Below are 14521 nucleotides of genomic sequence, written 5' to 3' on the forward strand. Positions count from 1 at the left end.
GTCGAACATCTCAGTATCCACGATATCTTCAAATAAATTAATCCACCATTGAATCCCAAGCTTCTTAAGAACTCCACACCACGCCTCTATTCTTTGGTCGAACGTACTTTTTCCATACATAAAACGTTTAACACCATGCAGCCATAGAATCATTTGAATGGAATTAAAAAAGAGGTTGCAAGCAACTAACACCTTTATTTTTTGTTCCCCTATCAACCTGTAAAACTCTTGGAACAAATTTTACATGATGTATACAATAAAGATAAAATTTGACAATAACAGCCGGACTGTTATTGGTAAATGCAGCTTAATTCTAACTACATAATTCGTCTACTGTATTACTGTATTATAATGTATATCCTCATATATTATTATAGCTCTGTAATTCACAGATAATATACGTAATATGTTATTATTTAAATACATGATTACAGTTATATAAGTATAGTGTCCTATATAATTCTAAAAATTTATGTAACATGACCTATTATACAAGAAGAGGGTATACATAGGCTGTGCCTGTTGTCCAACCTTATTGAATTTATTCAATAAAATATGTTTAAATTTAAAAATTCGTCTCCTGTACCTAAAAAGTACCAAATAAATAAAAATTAATACTGATTTAAAAGAAGTAAGTCAAAATGTCCTTCCTGGGCTCATAACAATTAAGAAGTAAGTCAATGTCCTCCCAGGGCTTCCGTATTAATCAGACTAATAAGTGACAAAAAAATTATCCTTGTTCAAGCATGCGCTATATATTTCCCATTCATATAAAGATAAGAAAAATGTTAATTTTTGACTAATTTTGATTGAATTATAGAAATACGTCACTTGTGACGTCATATACTGCCAGTGAGTGCAAATAAATCAAATAAATAGGTGAAAAATGTATTTTACGTCAACTCTTCTAAAATATAACATAACATTTTATTGTACAAGAAACACTTTAAAAAGTGGCGAATTTTAACTCATATCATAAATAGTTCTTTTCCGATATCATGAAGACTTCCGGTTTGGTTGAGATTCCCCTACAGCTCTCGCATTGTCTCGGATTGTTGTTGTCGATGGAAATGACAATACACTTAAAGAGCATCGACAATAATATTAAAATAACTTTTTATACGGGTTGCGAAATATTTATAGCAATATCGAGGCCGAAATGAACAGTACAACCTGTCGCAAGAACATTTCATAAACTAAAATTTCAACGGCTCTGGTTTTCCCCCGATTGTCATTTTGCACTTTTTAAGTGTTTTTCATTTAGGATTATGTCAAAAGATTTATGTCAATCGTAAAGAATTTCAATTAATATGAAGGACATGCTGAAAAATACAATGCTTTTGTTTTAGGTTTCGTCACGTATACCGGTAATCGATTTCAATAGGTACTGTTTTATTTTGTCTTTGCTATTAGAAGTCAATTATATTTGTGACAAATTGTTAAAAATTTACATCATTTTATTTCGTAATTTTAAAATTATTCCATTTAAGTTTTGTTAAGTGCATGTATTCGTGAGAAGAGAAAATACCCAAATCAGTCTCTTTAAAATATTCCCGTGTCAATTTCAGAAGGTGGTTATTAAGGTACTATATTGACATGCAATTTCAAATCCTTTGGCCCACAAAACTTCAGTGTTTTCATCCTATTAGTTTAGATTGTCTGATCTTCCTAGATTTTGATATTTAATATCATGCGCATTGCCCACCCAATGGCATATTTTCTCTACGTACCCAAGTATTTTTGCAAAGGTATCATGTTTGTTTAGCTAAATTGTACTTAAAAGATGTGTAATGCGTGGAATATCGTGCAAATTTTTACATTCTAATCCCCCAACTTAAATGTGAAACTTTTGTTTTAATACAATATACCATAGTGCTTATAAATTAGGACGCAAAAAATCGCATTGCTTGTCAGAAACACGGGATGGGGAAAGCTCCGTCATGCAGTCAACTGAAAGATGACCGAATGGTGGCCGCCTGGAGTGGTGCTGTCATTCACTCACCTTTCCAGCAGTCACTGAATGGCGCAGAGTCGTCTTCTGAAAGTTTTACATACGTAATTACACATCTTGAGCAATCATTTTGATGTATTTAGGTCAAGCTAACAGGGAGACATGTAAATGTTCTCTGCCGAATGCCCTAGCTTGGTTTGAATGATGGCTGTTCTTCCTGCACTTGTACTTGTAATAATCTTGGTTATATGTAGTAACATTTAATGTCAGACGACACGTTCCTCGAGCATCTTTTTTGTATCTCCTCGTTATAATATTTCCAATGAAAATAATTATTTTTATAATGATTTTAAAGATTTTTAAAATGATTAAAATTTACTTGTATATGGATAGATGCCTAGATGGCTCTCTGCCATCAGCGTATAGGTTCTAGAGGTTGTGAGTTCAAAGCCCCGGCCAATATAGTGAATTTCCTTGTGCTGTATTATTTATTTATTTTTATATCAGCAATTCAAGTGTATTTTCAAGGTTATATAGGAAATTGCATTTTCTAGTATTTTGCAGAAATGCCTGGAAAGTATCCTAATTTTTTGCAAGAAAGCTTGTCAGAGTAGTAGTAAACTATTAACAAATTCATGGAAAATGTTATATAAAATTGAGGAACGTGTCGTCTCACCTTAAAGTGACGTTCATTTACAGATAACTTGGCATTTAATGAACAAATAAATCGCTAATTGTCATGTCACGGTGGCTCCAGAAATTAACCATTATAAAGGTTGTGCAGGTGTTGGACTATTTTGTTATTTAGCAGAGGAGTATACATAAGATCATTAACTCACTGGTGGTATATGACGTAAGAAATAATATTTAAAAGAATTTCATTGCCATCTACATTACGGCAATTTGAGACGCTTATCTATTGTCAAATTTACAATGTACATTGTGATTACTTCATAATCGAATAATGAAAGTTGATATAATCCAACAATTACATCCATACATGTGGCGAAAGCATAATGAGTGTTTTTATCAATTCCTAAAACATTAAACATAACAGTTTTCGTATCAAATCTGTTCTATTACATTAAAGGGGACAATTTTATGACAAGACCAATGTTGAATGAAATATCTTTTTAAGTAAAATTACGGATATATGATAGCGTAGTAAAGATCTAGTGAAATGAAAGTCTATAAAAGTTTCTCCAATGTTATAGATGAATCTATTTAATGATAATTATGATATAAACTTTATTTATTTAACTTTATTTATGGTTACATTGAAATTAATGTTAAAACGGGCTTGGCCCCTGTGCATACAAACACAAAAAATCATTTTGGGAAAATTTATAGGGAAGGCAAAAAATTTCAGCAAAATTGTTTTTGTGTATAGCGCAGCTAAAGTTGTTCTTGTTGAAGGACAGCAACGTTAAGAAAACAATCCCTTTCATGTCACACATAATTAATAATTGTCCAACAAGTACCATATTGACCCAGTATGTACATTTAATAGGAGGACTACTTTTAAGCCATGGGGACAAGCTCAAATGAGCAACAAAATAGTTGTAAATAAAAAATAAAATAAACTGTTTTTAATTCTTTTGAGATGCAGTGGTCATCTTCAAAGACATGATTTATCAGTTGTATTGCGTAAAATGAATTAATTAAACACCCATAAAACCATGCATGTTCACGATGTTCTAGAGTTCTACCAAATTATTACAGAACAAAGTCATTGTACAGTGTGATTATCCTTGGTAAACACAGTTTGTGACAGGTGCTTGTTTTATATCTGAACAGCATCTGCATGCTCAACATTGTCAATTGATTCCACGGACGGGGGACAAATGAGGAACATAGGATTACATGAACAAAGCTAATTATGTTAGTAACGGTAGAAACTGTGGAATTAAAGCAAAGAAATTAATATTTAATTTCACAGTTCCCGGTGATTGAAAGTAGTTCATCATCTTTCTGGGCCATAGTTTCTTTTTTCTTCTCTTTTTTTTTAAATTTTAAAACAATTTTTAAAGTCTTCACTTTTCTTTTTTATGCATTGAATATCTGAGGATGTATATGAAAGCTTTACCTTTCTCAACACTAGAAAAATTAAAGCCTCACTTTAAACCTAATGTACATGCATGAGCCAATTTGATTGGCTTATTATGCTATGTCCTTATAACATTCTTTTGATTTTATGTTTCAGGAAGGGGGCAACAAATATTGAATCATTATAGACATTTAGAGGATTTTTCTTCCATCTGGGTCATCTTCTCATCCCACGGTTTGGTGGCCGCCCATTCATGTTCTGGGGTCCCTGAGGGTGGTAGTTCTGCTGGTGATGGGGTGCACGGAGGCCTGGCATCATTGGTCCGCGAGGGTGACCCTGATTCATCATCATGCCAGGTCGCTGTGGGTGGCTGTTGGAATAACCTGCAGGATTTCCTGTTTTTATTTTCAGAGAAAATTTAGAGAGAAGAAAAGTTCAGTTAAAGACAAAAATATGTAGATAATGATTCGACTATCTGAGCAAAACACTTCTTTCCTGCCTTCAAATAACAAATATGCTTTGTTTGTAAATGTTGCAACTAAAAACACTCTTAACTGCAAGAGCATGCCTTTTTAGAATTTTAATGAAAATAAATGTAAACAATTAAAAAATCAAATCATTAAGGTATTTTACAAACATGAACATGAGACTTTAAACTGTTGGTTGTTACCATTATTAACTTTCATTTTCTATTCTGTAAATAATGCAAACCTAAGTAAACTCTCTTCCTGTCAGCTATTTACAGTCTATGTGAAAGTTTTTTTTACCACATCAGACATTCGGTCCTGTGTAATCAATAAACAAACAGGACCAGACCAAATTTTGTCAGACTGAAAAATTTGATTTTGTGACCAGAAATTGAGTACCGGTATGTGACATTTTTGTGACTGGTTTAATTTTGGTCAGCAATCGTCTACATGTATTATCTGATCGGGATCAAAGTTCAATTTATTTTTACTAAATTCTCAGTCAATGTTATGTTTGAAGAAAAAAATTCATGAATAAGTAGTTTAAATAAAGCATCCCTAGGATTTAGATTATACAGTGAAAGCATGGCGGAAAAAAAGATTAAAAGAAAGCCTAAATTATTGCAGTTTGAATTTACGAAGAAAGGAAAGAAATCTGAGAGCAATAAAAAAGAGACATCAGACTTTTTGTCCATGTAAAAAATGATGCATCTGACCAGAGGCACTGCACATCGGTCAGGTTCAACAGTCCGATGTCTTTCACATAGACTAAATTTACCAGTACCTTCATTTGGAGGTCTTCCTTGGGGTGTCCCTTGTGGGGGCCCTGATGGGGTTTTCCCATCATTTGATTCTGTTGGGGATTTTCTTTGTCCAGGCTGATCTGACTGCAATTTTAAATAAATACATTCTTTTATTTCTTCAAGCAAATAAGTACCTGTTACAGGTTTTTTTTTTGGAAAGCTATCAATTAACATTAACTTTTTTTCTTTCTTCATGGCTAAAAAATAGGGGAAGGGTTAGACCCAAAACAGACTTAATCATTTTGACAAAATCCATGAAAATGTCGATTTTAATGCTACATTGGTCAATATTACATAAGATGGAAGTTAAAGATGGGCAATTAAAGAGAAAACAAAGAACTTGATCACGACAGATTAACATAGAGCACTCCAATGTCTATAAATTTGGCCTCGAGTTTTTGAAAATTTGAAATTTGGTAGGCCCATTTCCCAATCTAAACAAACATTAATTAAACCAACTTTTTCCTGAATGAATAATGATTTTCACATTTTCACTAACTTCCCAAAATTGTCACTTATATAAGGAATAAGGAATCATTCTTTGAGTATTATGAGGTGATAATTTCGGTCGGGGCGTGATCAAATCCAATAAAGCCTGAAGGGCTTTATGATAGATTTGATCACGCCTCAACCGAAATTATCACCTCATAATATTCAAAGAATGATTCCTTATTACTTATATTTGTTTAATTTTAAACCATCGTGCGATTAAATACTTAAATATAAATAAGCAAGGGTTATAACCCTGCTGGCGCCTCAATTTGGCTTTATGAGTTATATAGTACAAAATCGATACATAGTGTTATCACAGGCATAGACACCGAAGAATGTAAATATATACATATATTCCCACATTTAACAGCCCTGGACCCAGTACCAAGACGTGGTTCAAAGCCCTGTACAACAGTGTACCTTTGGGTTATTTGTATATTCTGGCTTTGGTTCACTCATGTTTGGGGTTTCTGTAAACTGCATACAAAACCTGTGATAACAAATAAAACATGTGTAAGCTTCTATTTTATATTTACACTGCTGATAAACTTAATATATTTTCTACAAAAATCTTTCAGGTAAAATGCACTATATTAACATTTATATCTATTCATAAGTTTATTAATTATTATTTAAATTTCAGACTTGATATAAAAGTTTAAAATATCAAACATACTCTCCAACTTTGATAACTTCTCCAGATTTTCCAGTGTACAAAGTTAGACAACTCTTCCAAACATTTGAGTATCTGGAAAATCGAATAAAATATGTAGTTCGTACATGTCAATAAATTCAATTAACTAAACAAATACCATATATTTATTCTAAAACATAAAATTGACTTAAATTCAATAAATTGATTGATATCCATTTGTATCACACACATGGTTGATAGAAAGAAATTAAAAATCCAAAGATGGAAAGAAAGACTTGGTTTATAACAAATTCATTAAATTTTTTCTGAAAGCAACGACTGTCACACTTTAGTGCACATCTGATTATTTAAAACAAAAACATTTTGAGTTGCTGAGAGTTAATTTGGCTCCACCAAGAAATCAAAACATACCAATTCAAAGATTTGGTTTTTACATAAAGAGAGTTGAGGATTAAGTTGAACTTTAAGGATGACTGGGGTAGAATGGGAAAAGGGATGACAAATTAACAAAGGGGGCTCAGAAAAGCTCTTCTTAGATAACACCACTTGAGACAATATTAGAGAAATATTAATTATTTACCCTTTTGTAAGGCGGCAAATATCTCCAGTCTGGAGAAGATCTCCTGTTTCATCCCATATAGAAATATTAATGCTGCCTGTTTTATCTGCGACCTTAACAGACCTGACGTCATGGCCATCTCTTGTTCGAGTTGGAGCACCTGCAAATTATAAGATGCATGAATATTATCATTACTGAAAACGATTGCCAAGGAGAGCTCTGACCAAATTCTATTAAATAAATTTTAAATTAATATTCAATTGTAATTGATAAAATAGAGATTAAATTCTATTTATAATTAAAATCAATTTAATATGCACTTTTATTAAAATTATGTTTCATTATAAATAATTAGCATTATAAAATTTAGCAGCATATTAATAAAATGAAAATAATTGAATATACCAATATCCAAAACAATAAACATGATATTTATGTTTTTTTGTCCAGGTTTGATATCTTTTATACTGGTAAACTGTTCTCCCATTCTTGTCTTTTTTGGACGCGCCTGTACAGAGTGAGGTTCACGACAGGGTGTAAACTTTAATCTGAAAAGAAAAGAACACAATATATTTCCGGCTGTTGATGAATAAAATGTATAAAATAGTCTCTTTTGGTTGAATGCTTACTGCTTCTCACTAATATTCCCTCCTAAATGGTCGCACGAAGGCTAAATCAGTCCATCTGGCAAACCCTCGTTCTCAATGTAAAGGTCATTCCACATCGCCTCTTTTTTTTCTCTTCTGGGTTTTGTGTTTGACTTTTTTCTTCAATCGTATTTTAAGATGGGACTTCCTTTATCTATGTACAGAGATTGTCGATCAGATTATAGTATGACGTTGATATTTTGAGAAGATTAACGTTACACTTTCTTGTCTCTTCTGATTGTGTGTGCACTGCTTCTTGAGTGACGATTTCTTTTCAGGAACCGTAACTCGTGTTACACTTTGAGAGCACACAGGCGGATCTAAATAGTTTCTTAGAACATTCTAGACTGTTTTTTGTATATATAAAAATGCATTCGCTTTGAACATCAGTAAATAGAATACCCCCCCCCCCCCCAACCCATAAAACCAGAGCTGAGACAACTAAACAGCACTGAAAACATTACAAGCAGTCCAGCAGAGACGTACATTTTATAAATGTTATTCATAATGTCTCTGCATAGTGCAGTCATCACAGTTTATAAACTAAATTAATTATGATTACTTTAACTATTTACTTGTATTACGACTTCGTTTTGAATTACATTTTATTAAAATAACAGAGCAGCAGTTTGATAGGGGGAAAAAATGATATCTCATCGTGTGACATACTATCAAAAAGTTGCTTCAGTTTTTTATATACATGTACATCGCTTATCAGGAAAAAATATGTTAATTTAAAATACAAGTTTACATGTAATTTAAATATTGCTCGTTTGCACTATATGGAGATCTCCGTTAGATATACTTTCCAAATAGCAGTCACTCAGGAGATATTCTCGACCAATTCTGTGGACCAATTCTGCAGGTAGCGAACGAATACACCGATTGCATATTAAAAATATCATAATTTCATGTCATAACATCTCCTTCTTCGAAAAACATACGGTATGTGGGCACGGCAGAATATTGAAAAATAATGACATATGACCGAATATTAAAATTTGAACAGGAATTACCATGTCTTGCATGGTTTTGTTCAGATTTACAATGTAATTGATAATTACATGAAATTTGTATTTGAATTAAAATCAATTTAATTTAATTTGAAAGAAAATGATAAATAAATGTTTATGCATGATCAATTATTTTTAGAATAAAATAGAGTAGCGTCATACAAAATATTGCGTACTTCCTTAATTTGCATCGTTTATGTATCACGTGCCTTCAATTGACTGTTTTCGTAAACAATTTATTCTCAGGTGAAAATGGCGGCAGTGGTTTTTACCGTTGTATCAATAGTACTTCATATCCACAGGAGTACCGGTAAGTCTGTCAGTATATTATATCTATAGACAGTGTTATTCTGATTAGGTAACATGTAGGACCCTTCAGATTTGTGACCATTTGTAAATATTCTGTCACGATTGATTCTGGGCCGAGGACACGGAACTAAAACTCAACAATAACAAAAAACCCACCATAGAATGTATCGATTTGTACGTCTCGTATCATGAAACAGCTGCCGAGTGGACAATATATACTTTAACGACTGTCTTTTTTATTTTGTTATTTTTTGTGATATGGATTTTTGTAGGTTTGCTTATATGTTTATAAAAATTATATAATTCAATTAATTCGTCGTTCTGGTTGACTGCGTTGTATGTATACAAAGTCACCCTTATTCCAGTCGTGTATACATGTACATGTGCTTACTTCAGCAATACAATGTATACTGAATTTGTCACTATTTACAAGTGGAATGTCATTGTGTCACGTTATAGAACCATTTTAACAAGAGCTTGGACTTTCGGTTTTAGTGTCAAACGGCAATGTGACGTAGGCATGTCTATTTCTATTTCGCTTGAAACCAGCGTCATTTTTAACTTGTTTTGACGCAAGAAGTTGATATAGTTACGTCCTACCGAAAGTCCAAGGCCTCGTGAAGATGGTCCTGAAATCGTTCTTTTTCTGATAAAAAGAAAAGTAAATGATTTATATTTAGAATAGATCTAGAGTGAGTCTACTTTCCTTTTAATTCATTAAGTATCGTAAATACACGTATATAATAGTACCGTGCATTAATCATTTAAAAAGAGCACTACATTGTTTAAATATATATGCATGTGCGCTAAGTACTTAAAACAAACACCCCCTCCCCCAAAAAAGAAGAAGAAACATACTTTGATAAGTTTCAAGGGTTATAATAACCAAAAAGATATACTAGTAATAGCGTATGTACCTATATAAGAGAAAAGAAACATAAATATTTTTCATTAATGTTCATTAATTACAATTTACATCAGGGAACTGGACAGAAACATTCGATGTAAATTAGATTATAACTCATAAACTCAAAAGAGACAAGCGTTATTTCAGTCCTTGCGTTCTAGGATACAAGTATGGAAGTGGGAAAGGGGGGAGGGTAACCTACATAAAATTGAAAATAAAAAATAAACCTTGGACCCCTTTAAAAATATAAATCCTGGACCTGCGCCTGGACAGTCTGACACCTCTGTTTGTACACACTTAAAATAAATATACTTTTAATGATTTAAGATATATATATATGTATTTTTAATATTTATAGATTTGGAAACGCTCAGAGAGAGAGAGAGAGAGAGAGAGAGAGAGAGAGAGAGAGAGAATTTCGAACATTCGTAAATGACAATTTTTCATCATAGGACAAAGTTACTGTAGTGACGACCAGTTCATCTGCTGGTCCGATTTCACCTGCCTCGACCCTAGCTACAAGTGTGACGGGGATGTGGACTGCTCCGACGCGTCGGACGAGAAGGGCTGTGGGGATATTCTGAGTAAGTACATGCATCTTACTCGTATCACTATAAAATTATCAACATTTATCAACGACATTGTGAGGGAAAATGATCATTTTTACATTCAAGATCGCATCAAACTTTTCTGATTATTTAAAGTGGTAAAAAAATTGATTTGAAAAAATATTGATGTCCGTGTATCTAATATATCTTAGAAAACCCCACTTGATCGGATTTGATTCAATATCTACACAGTACATATGTGTTAAAGTAAATATCTATGTGTAATCAGGAATTTCATGAACATGTATAACAGGAATTTTCGAATACACCACAGGGGCATCTTATCCGCTCTGTTCTCTGACATAATTATAAGTAATTTGTTCTCTAGTCAGAAAATACTTTTATTTTTGCTGATGTCAGTAAGGAAATACACATAATTACTCAATTATTCAAATACACATGTACTTTACACTACAACAGTGGTTTCGGTGAGTGTTTCCATTTACATATACTAGTATATGAATCATAATGTTGAAAGGCAGCATTTAAAGCTATACACGCTATAATTTACGTCAATTTTGAATGACAGTGAAAACGCATGTGTTTGTCTATTTATAAAAGTTATCCTTAATCTGTAAATTACAATGGTGAATTCCATCTCGTTACAAAGATATAGATTTTTAATTGTTTATTTTCCTGCCAGGAAAATATACCTTTTCATGAATATTGATAAAGGAAGAGCAAACCGACCTCATTGCGCATGTCCGCGGAGAACTAGGTAGTCGTTATTGTTTGCCTAATTAAATATCCAACTTGATTTTTAATATGCTGAACAGTTGTTAATTTAAAATACATACATGTATAATGAGTAAAATACGTTTGTCATTCACGATACCCTTACTTCTGCATTAACACTTATAGTATCTATAAATAGCACATAGGGGAAAAACACAGGTCTACGTCATTTTTTTAAAGGCAGTATTTATATCTACTCACAGGCTTGTAATTTTTTCTTTTGTTTGTACCCGTATATCGGACAAATTTATGCTTTACTGAAAATATCCTTTCCTTTGTGAAACTATCACAATTATGAAGATGTTGACCCTTCACAAGTTTTGGTATGATAGGCTAAATTTAGCTGTCGATATCACGTGATAGATTGATATTCACGAGGAGGCATTACTTTCCTGGCAGGAAAATAAATATTTTTTATTGTTTAATATTTGATATATTTGTTACGTGATCGAATTGAGCATTATAATTAACAGCATAAAGGTAACTTTTATTAGTAATCAAACACATACATTTTCCACTTTATTCAAAATTGACGCAAATTATAGCGTGTATAGCTTTAATTGACTCTTGTGACCAGAGTTTAACAACTTGCGTACAATACGTGTACTTTCATTCAAAAAGCCTTTTAATGAGTCCATTTCCCCTGATATAATAAATATAACTCACGTAACATGTTTAAAAATACACGTAACTGCAGTATAAAGTTATTCTCATTAATTCCTAATATCACATGTACATGTAAGATATGTTATAGATATATACTTCAAAATTCTTATGTAGAAAATGCCGTTCAGCATCTCTTCAATCGTGAAGGTTATGTGAGAAACTTGAAAAAAATATCAATATATTCCTGAACAAAAAAGTTACTCCAATACAAATTATAAAAGTTTTTAGAATGTACATTTTAGAATAAAGTGTTAGAAAAAAAATATGTTGTTGTGAAATAATTCGCTTTCAAAAGTGATTGTTTGCAATAAAATGAAATATCAATTAACTGACTGCGTTATCTTTTACAAGGAGAGTGTCACTGCAAATACCAGCCTGAGTGTAGATCAAGTGCTTCTTGTGACTTTTTCGGGTGTCAAGATGGCTGGGAGGGCTATAGATGTGGTACGAATTTAATTTTTGTAAACAATATGGAATCTTTTTATTTATAAAGAAAATCAATACCGAGATGTTATATGTAATGACTTAAAAAAAAAAATCTCAGTTAAAAGTGAGAGATCTTTCTACGTCATTTTTATTTCACAGCATTCAAAACAAGAGACAAGATCGCCACTACATTTAGTCCAACCAGCACCCAATCACAGTTGGATACGTCATATGATTGTCACTGTCTTGACCAATCAGAATGCAATGATAGATTCTACGGCAGTTCATGTTACTGCCAGGAAGGTTGGAAGGGCATTCGCTGCAGTAAGTCATAATTTACATTCATCTGCAACATACAGTCTCCAACAACGTGACAAATCTGAAGTCCTTGCTCATATATACATTCTAAAAATCGCTTTAAAATTTAATATTTTCCATTCATTCAAAATTAATAGGTGAAAAGGTTTCCTACATAACCAGTGAATCTCTGGGGCTGATAGGCGGTGTAATTATCGTGCTCCTGGTCATCAGTGTAGTTGGACTGCTAGCGTTCTGCGTCAATCGTGTGTAAGTATAACACAGCGTATGATTTATTGAATTTAGTCTGTTGACCAACACAAAATACGTTACATATTTATTACACTTTGTAACTAACGTATAACAATATCAAATAAATATTCTAACAAAACTTACTGTATATTATAACTGCCAACCGTAAATCATTTTGTAGAAAAAGATGGAGAGGATTAAGGGGGCATGGTTTGCCCTACAGGGGACTGACGAATTCCCAGGAGAGCATCGAGAGGTCATCGGTTTCCGCGATCCCCCCGCATTTATCCTCGGCCCCTCCTGCCTATGAAGATGTCGTAAGCCAAGGAACAGGACGTAAGGAATTTGTAAAGCAATACTGGTCTTGAGAATTTTGATCAATACGGCAAAGCAGCAGTTCACTCGATACGCATTGTTAATATAAAAAATGACAATATTATTTAAGTACTTAGGAATCATTCCGATTCGTGAATACCGGTCATCATGCATTTTTTTGTGGATTAGAGAGAGAGAGAGAGAGAGAGAGAGAGGAGAGAGAGAGAGGAGAGAGAGAAAATTGCGTTTTATTAAAGCTTTATTTTTACATTTTACAGAGAATTCTGGCAGAAATCAGATGGAGCCACCCCAAAATCATGAACAGGATGCAGCGCCCCCTTCCTATGAGTCCATCATCAAAAACCAGCAGGATCAGGAAATCCAGCTACAGAGACAACCAGTCCCGGAAAGCACAGCCAGCGAAACGAGAGAACCAGTCCAAGAACTTACAACCAGCGAAACTGGAGATCCCGTCCCGGAAAACACAACCAGCGAAACCAGAGAGCCGGGTTTGGAATCATTGGTGATTGTTCAGATTCAGGATGAACGTGACACACACGATATTCCCGACATAGGCAGTGACCGGGACTTGATTATCTCCATCCGGTGATGTTTTGCGACAGCAGTTTATATTGCATTTTAACCTTGATCGGTGGTATCAATTTAATTGATACTTGTTGCATGCATTTATACGAAGTTCATTAGTTGAAACTGATTAAATCAGATGTAGTGAAAATTATATAACAATGATTGAGCAATAGACACTTACGTTATCGCCAAAGAACATGGATTCATTTAATATGTATAAAGCTCAAAAGACAAAGGATTTACTTTTTTTTAATCCAGCTTTTATCATTCATATACTTGTATTCAAACAATTGTTATATACTATTCTAATTTTTATATTCCGAATTTATACAACAACTGTGACTATGCATAATAAATTAAACGTTATTTTTAAAAAATGTTTACATATATTTGATAATACTGAGATATAACTATTAATTGATCACTGGTGCACAAAGTTGGTTGAATATTGATGATGACCACATAATAAATAAAGACTGGGCTAATTAAATTTAAGAAATTGGATGATTTAACTTAATTTTTTCATCTTGTTTCCGTTATATATAATCATGCATCACCATTTGATATTTTGATTAAATGTAAGGGTATTAGGTGAATGTAAATGTCCAGGGGCCTCTGAAATTGTATGCTTAAGTAAGTTTTTAATAAGGAAACGTGCGTTGTGGCACATATATCATTTATTCCTGCTATTTTCATGCAGAGATTTTTACAGAAACAATTAATTTATCATGGCGGATTTTTAAAAAAATCGACACTAAAGTCCAAATATTAATATATTAAATCA

At 32.8% G+C, this 14521-nt stretch overlaps 2 protein-coding genes across 3 annotated transcripts; one reads left to right on the forward strand and one right to left on the reverse strand.

Annotated features, from left to right (window-relative positions):
* Positions 1 to 3525: 3525 nt before the first annotated feature.
* LOC128192528 (SOSS complex subunit B1-like) lies at positions 3526 to 7897 on the reverse strand. 2 transcript variants are annotated; one of them, XM_052865275.1, is made up of 7 exons: positions 7604 to 7897; positions 7380 to 7522; positions 6996 to 7134; positions 6437 to 6508; positions 6181 to 6250; positions 5250 to 5352; positions 3526 to 4381 (listed from the first exon to the last, which is right to left on the reverse strand). In XM_052865275.1, exons 2-7 carry the CDS (start codon positions 7459 to 7461, stop codon positions 4215 to 4217), a joined length of 633 nt encoding a protein of 210 aa, XP_052721235.1. In that variant the 5' UTR covers positions 7462 to 7522; positions 7604 to 7897; the 3' UTR covers positions 3526 to 4214. The 2 variants fall into 2 exon arrangements, with proteins under 2 accessions (XP_052721235.1, XP_052721234.1); XM_052865274.1 differs by having other exon boundaries at positions 3526 to 4393.
* Positions 7898 to 8808: 911 nt separating this feature from the next.
* Positions 8809 to 14114, forward strand: LOC128192526 (low-density lipoprotein receptor class A domain-containing protein 3-like). Its single transcript, XM_052865272.1, has 7 exons — positions 8809 to 8944; positions 10303 to 10434; positions 12211 to 12303; positions 12445 to 12609; positions 12741 to 12852; positions 13016 to 13170; positions 13428 to 14114. Exons 1-7 carry the CDS (start codon positions 8887 to 8889, stop codon positions 13757 to 13759), a joined length of 1047 nt encoding a protein of 348 aa, XP_052721232.1. The 5' UTR covers positions 8809 to 8886; the 3' UTR covers positions 13760 to 14114.
* The last annotated feature ends 407 nt before the right edge of the window (positions 14115 to 14521 follow it).

This window comes from Crassostrea angulata, chromosome 7 (genome assembly GCF_025612915.1).
Source record: "Crassostrea angulata isolate pt1a10 chromosome 7, ASM2561291v2, whole genome shotgun sequence".
NCBI lineage: Eukaryota > Metazoa > Mollusca > Bivalvia > Ostreida > Ostreidae > Magallana > Magallana angulata.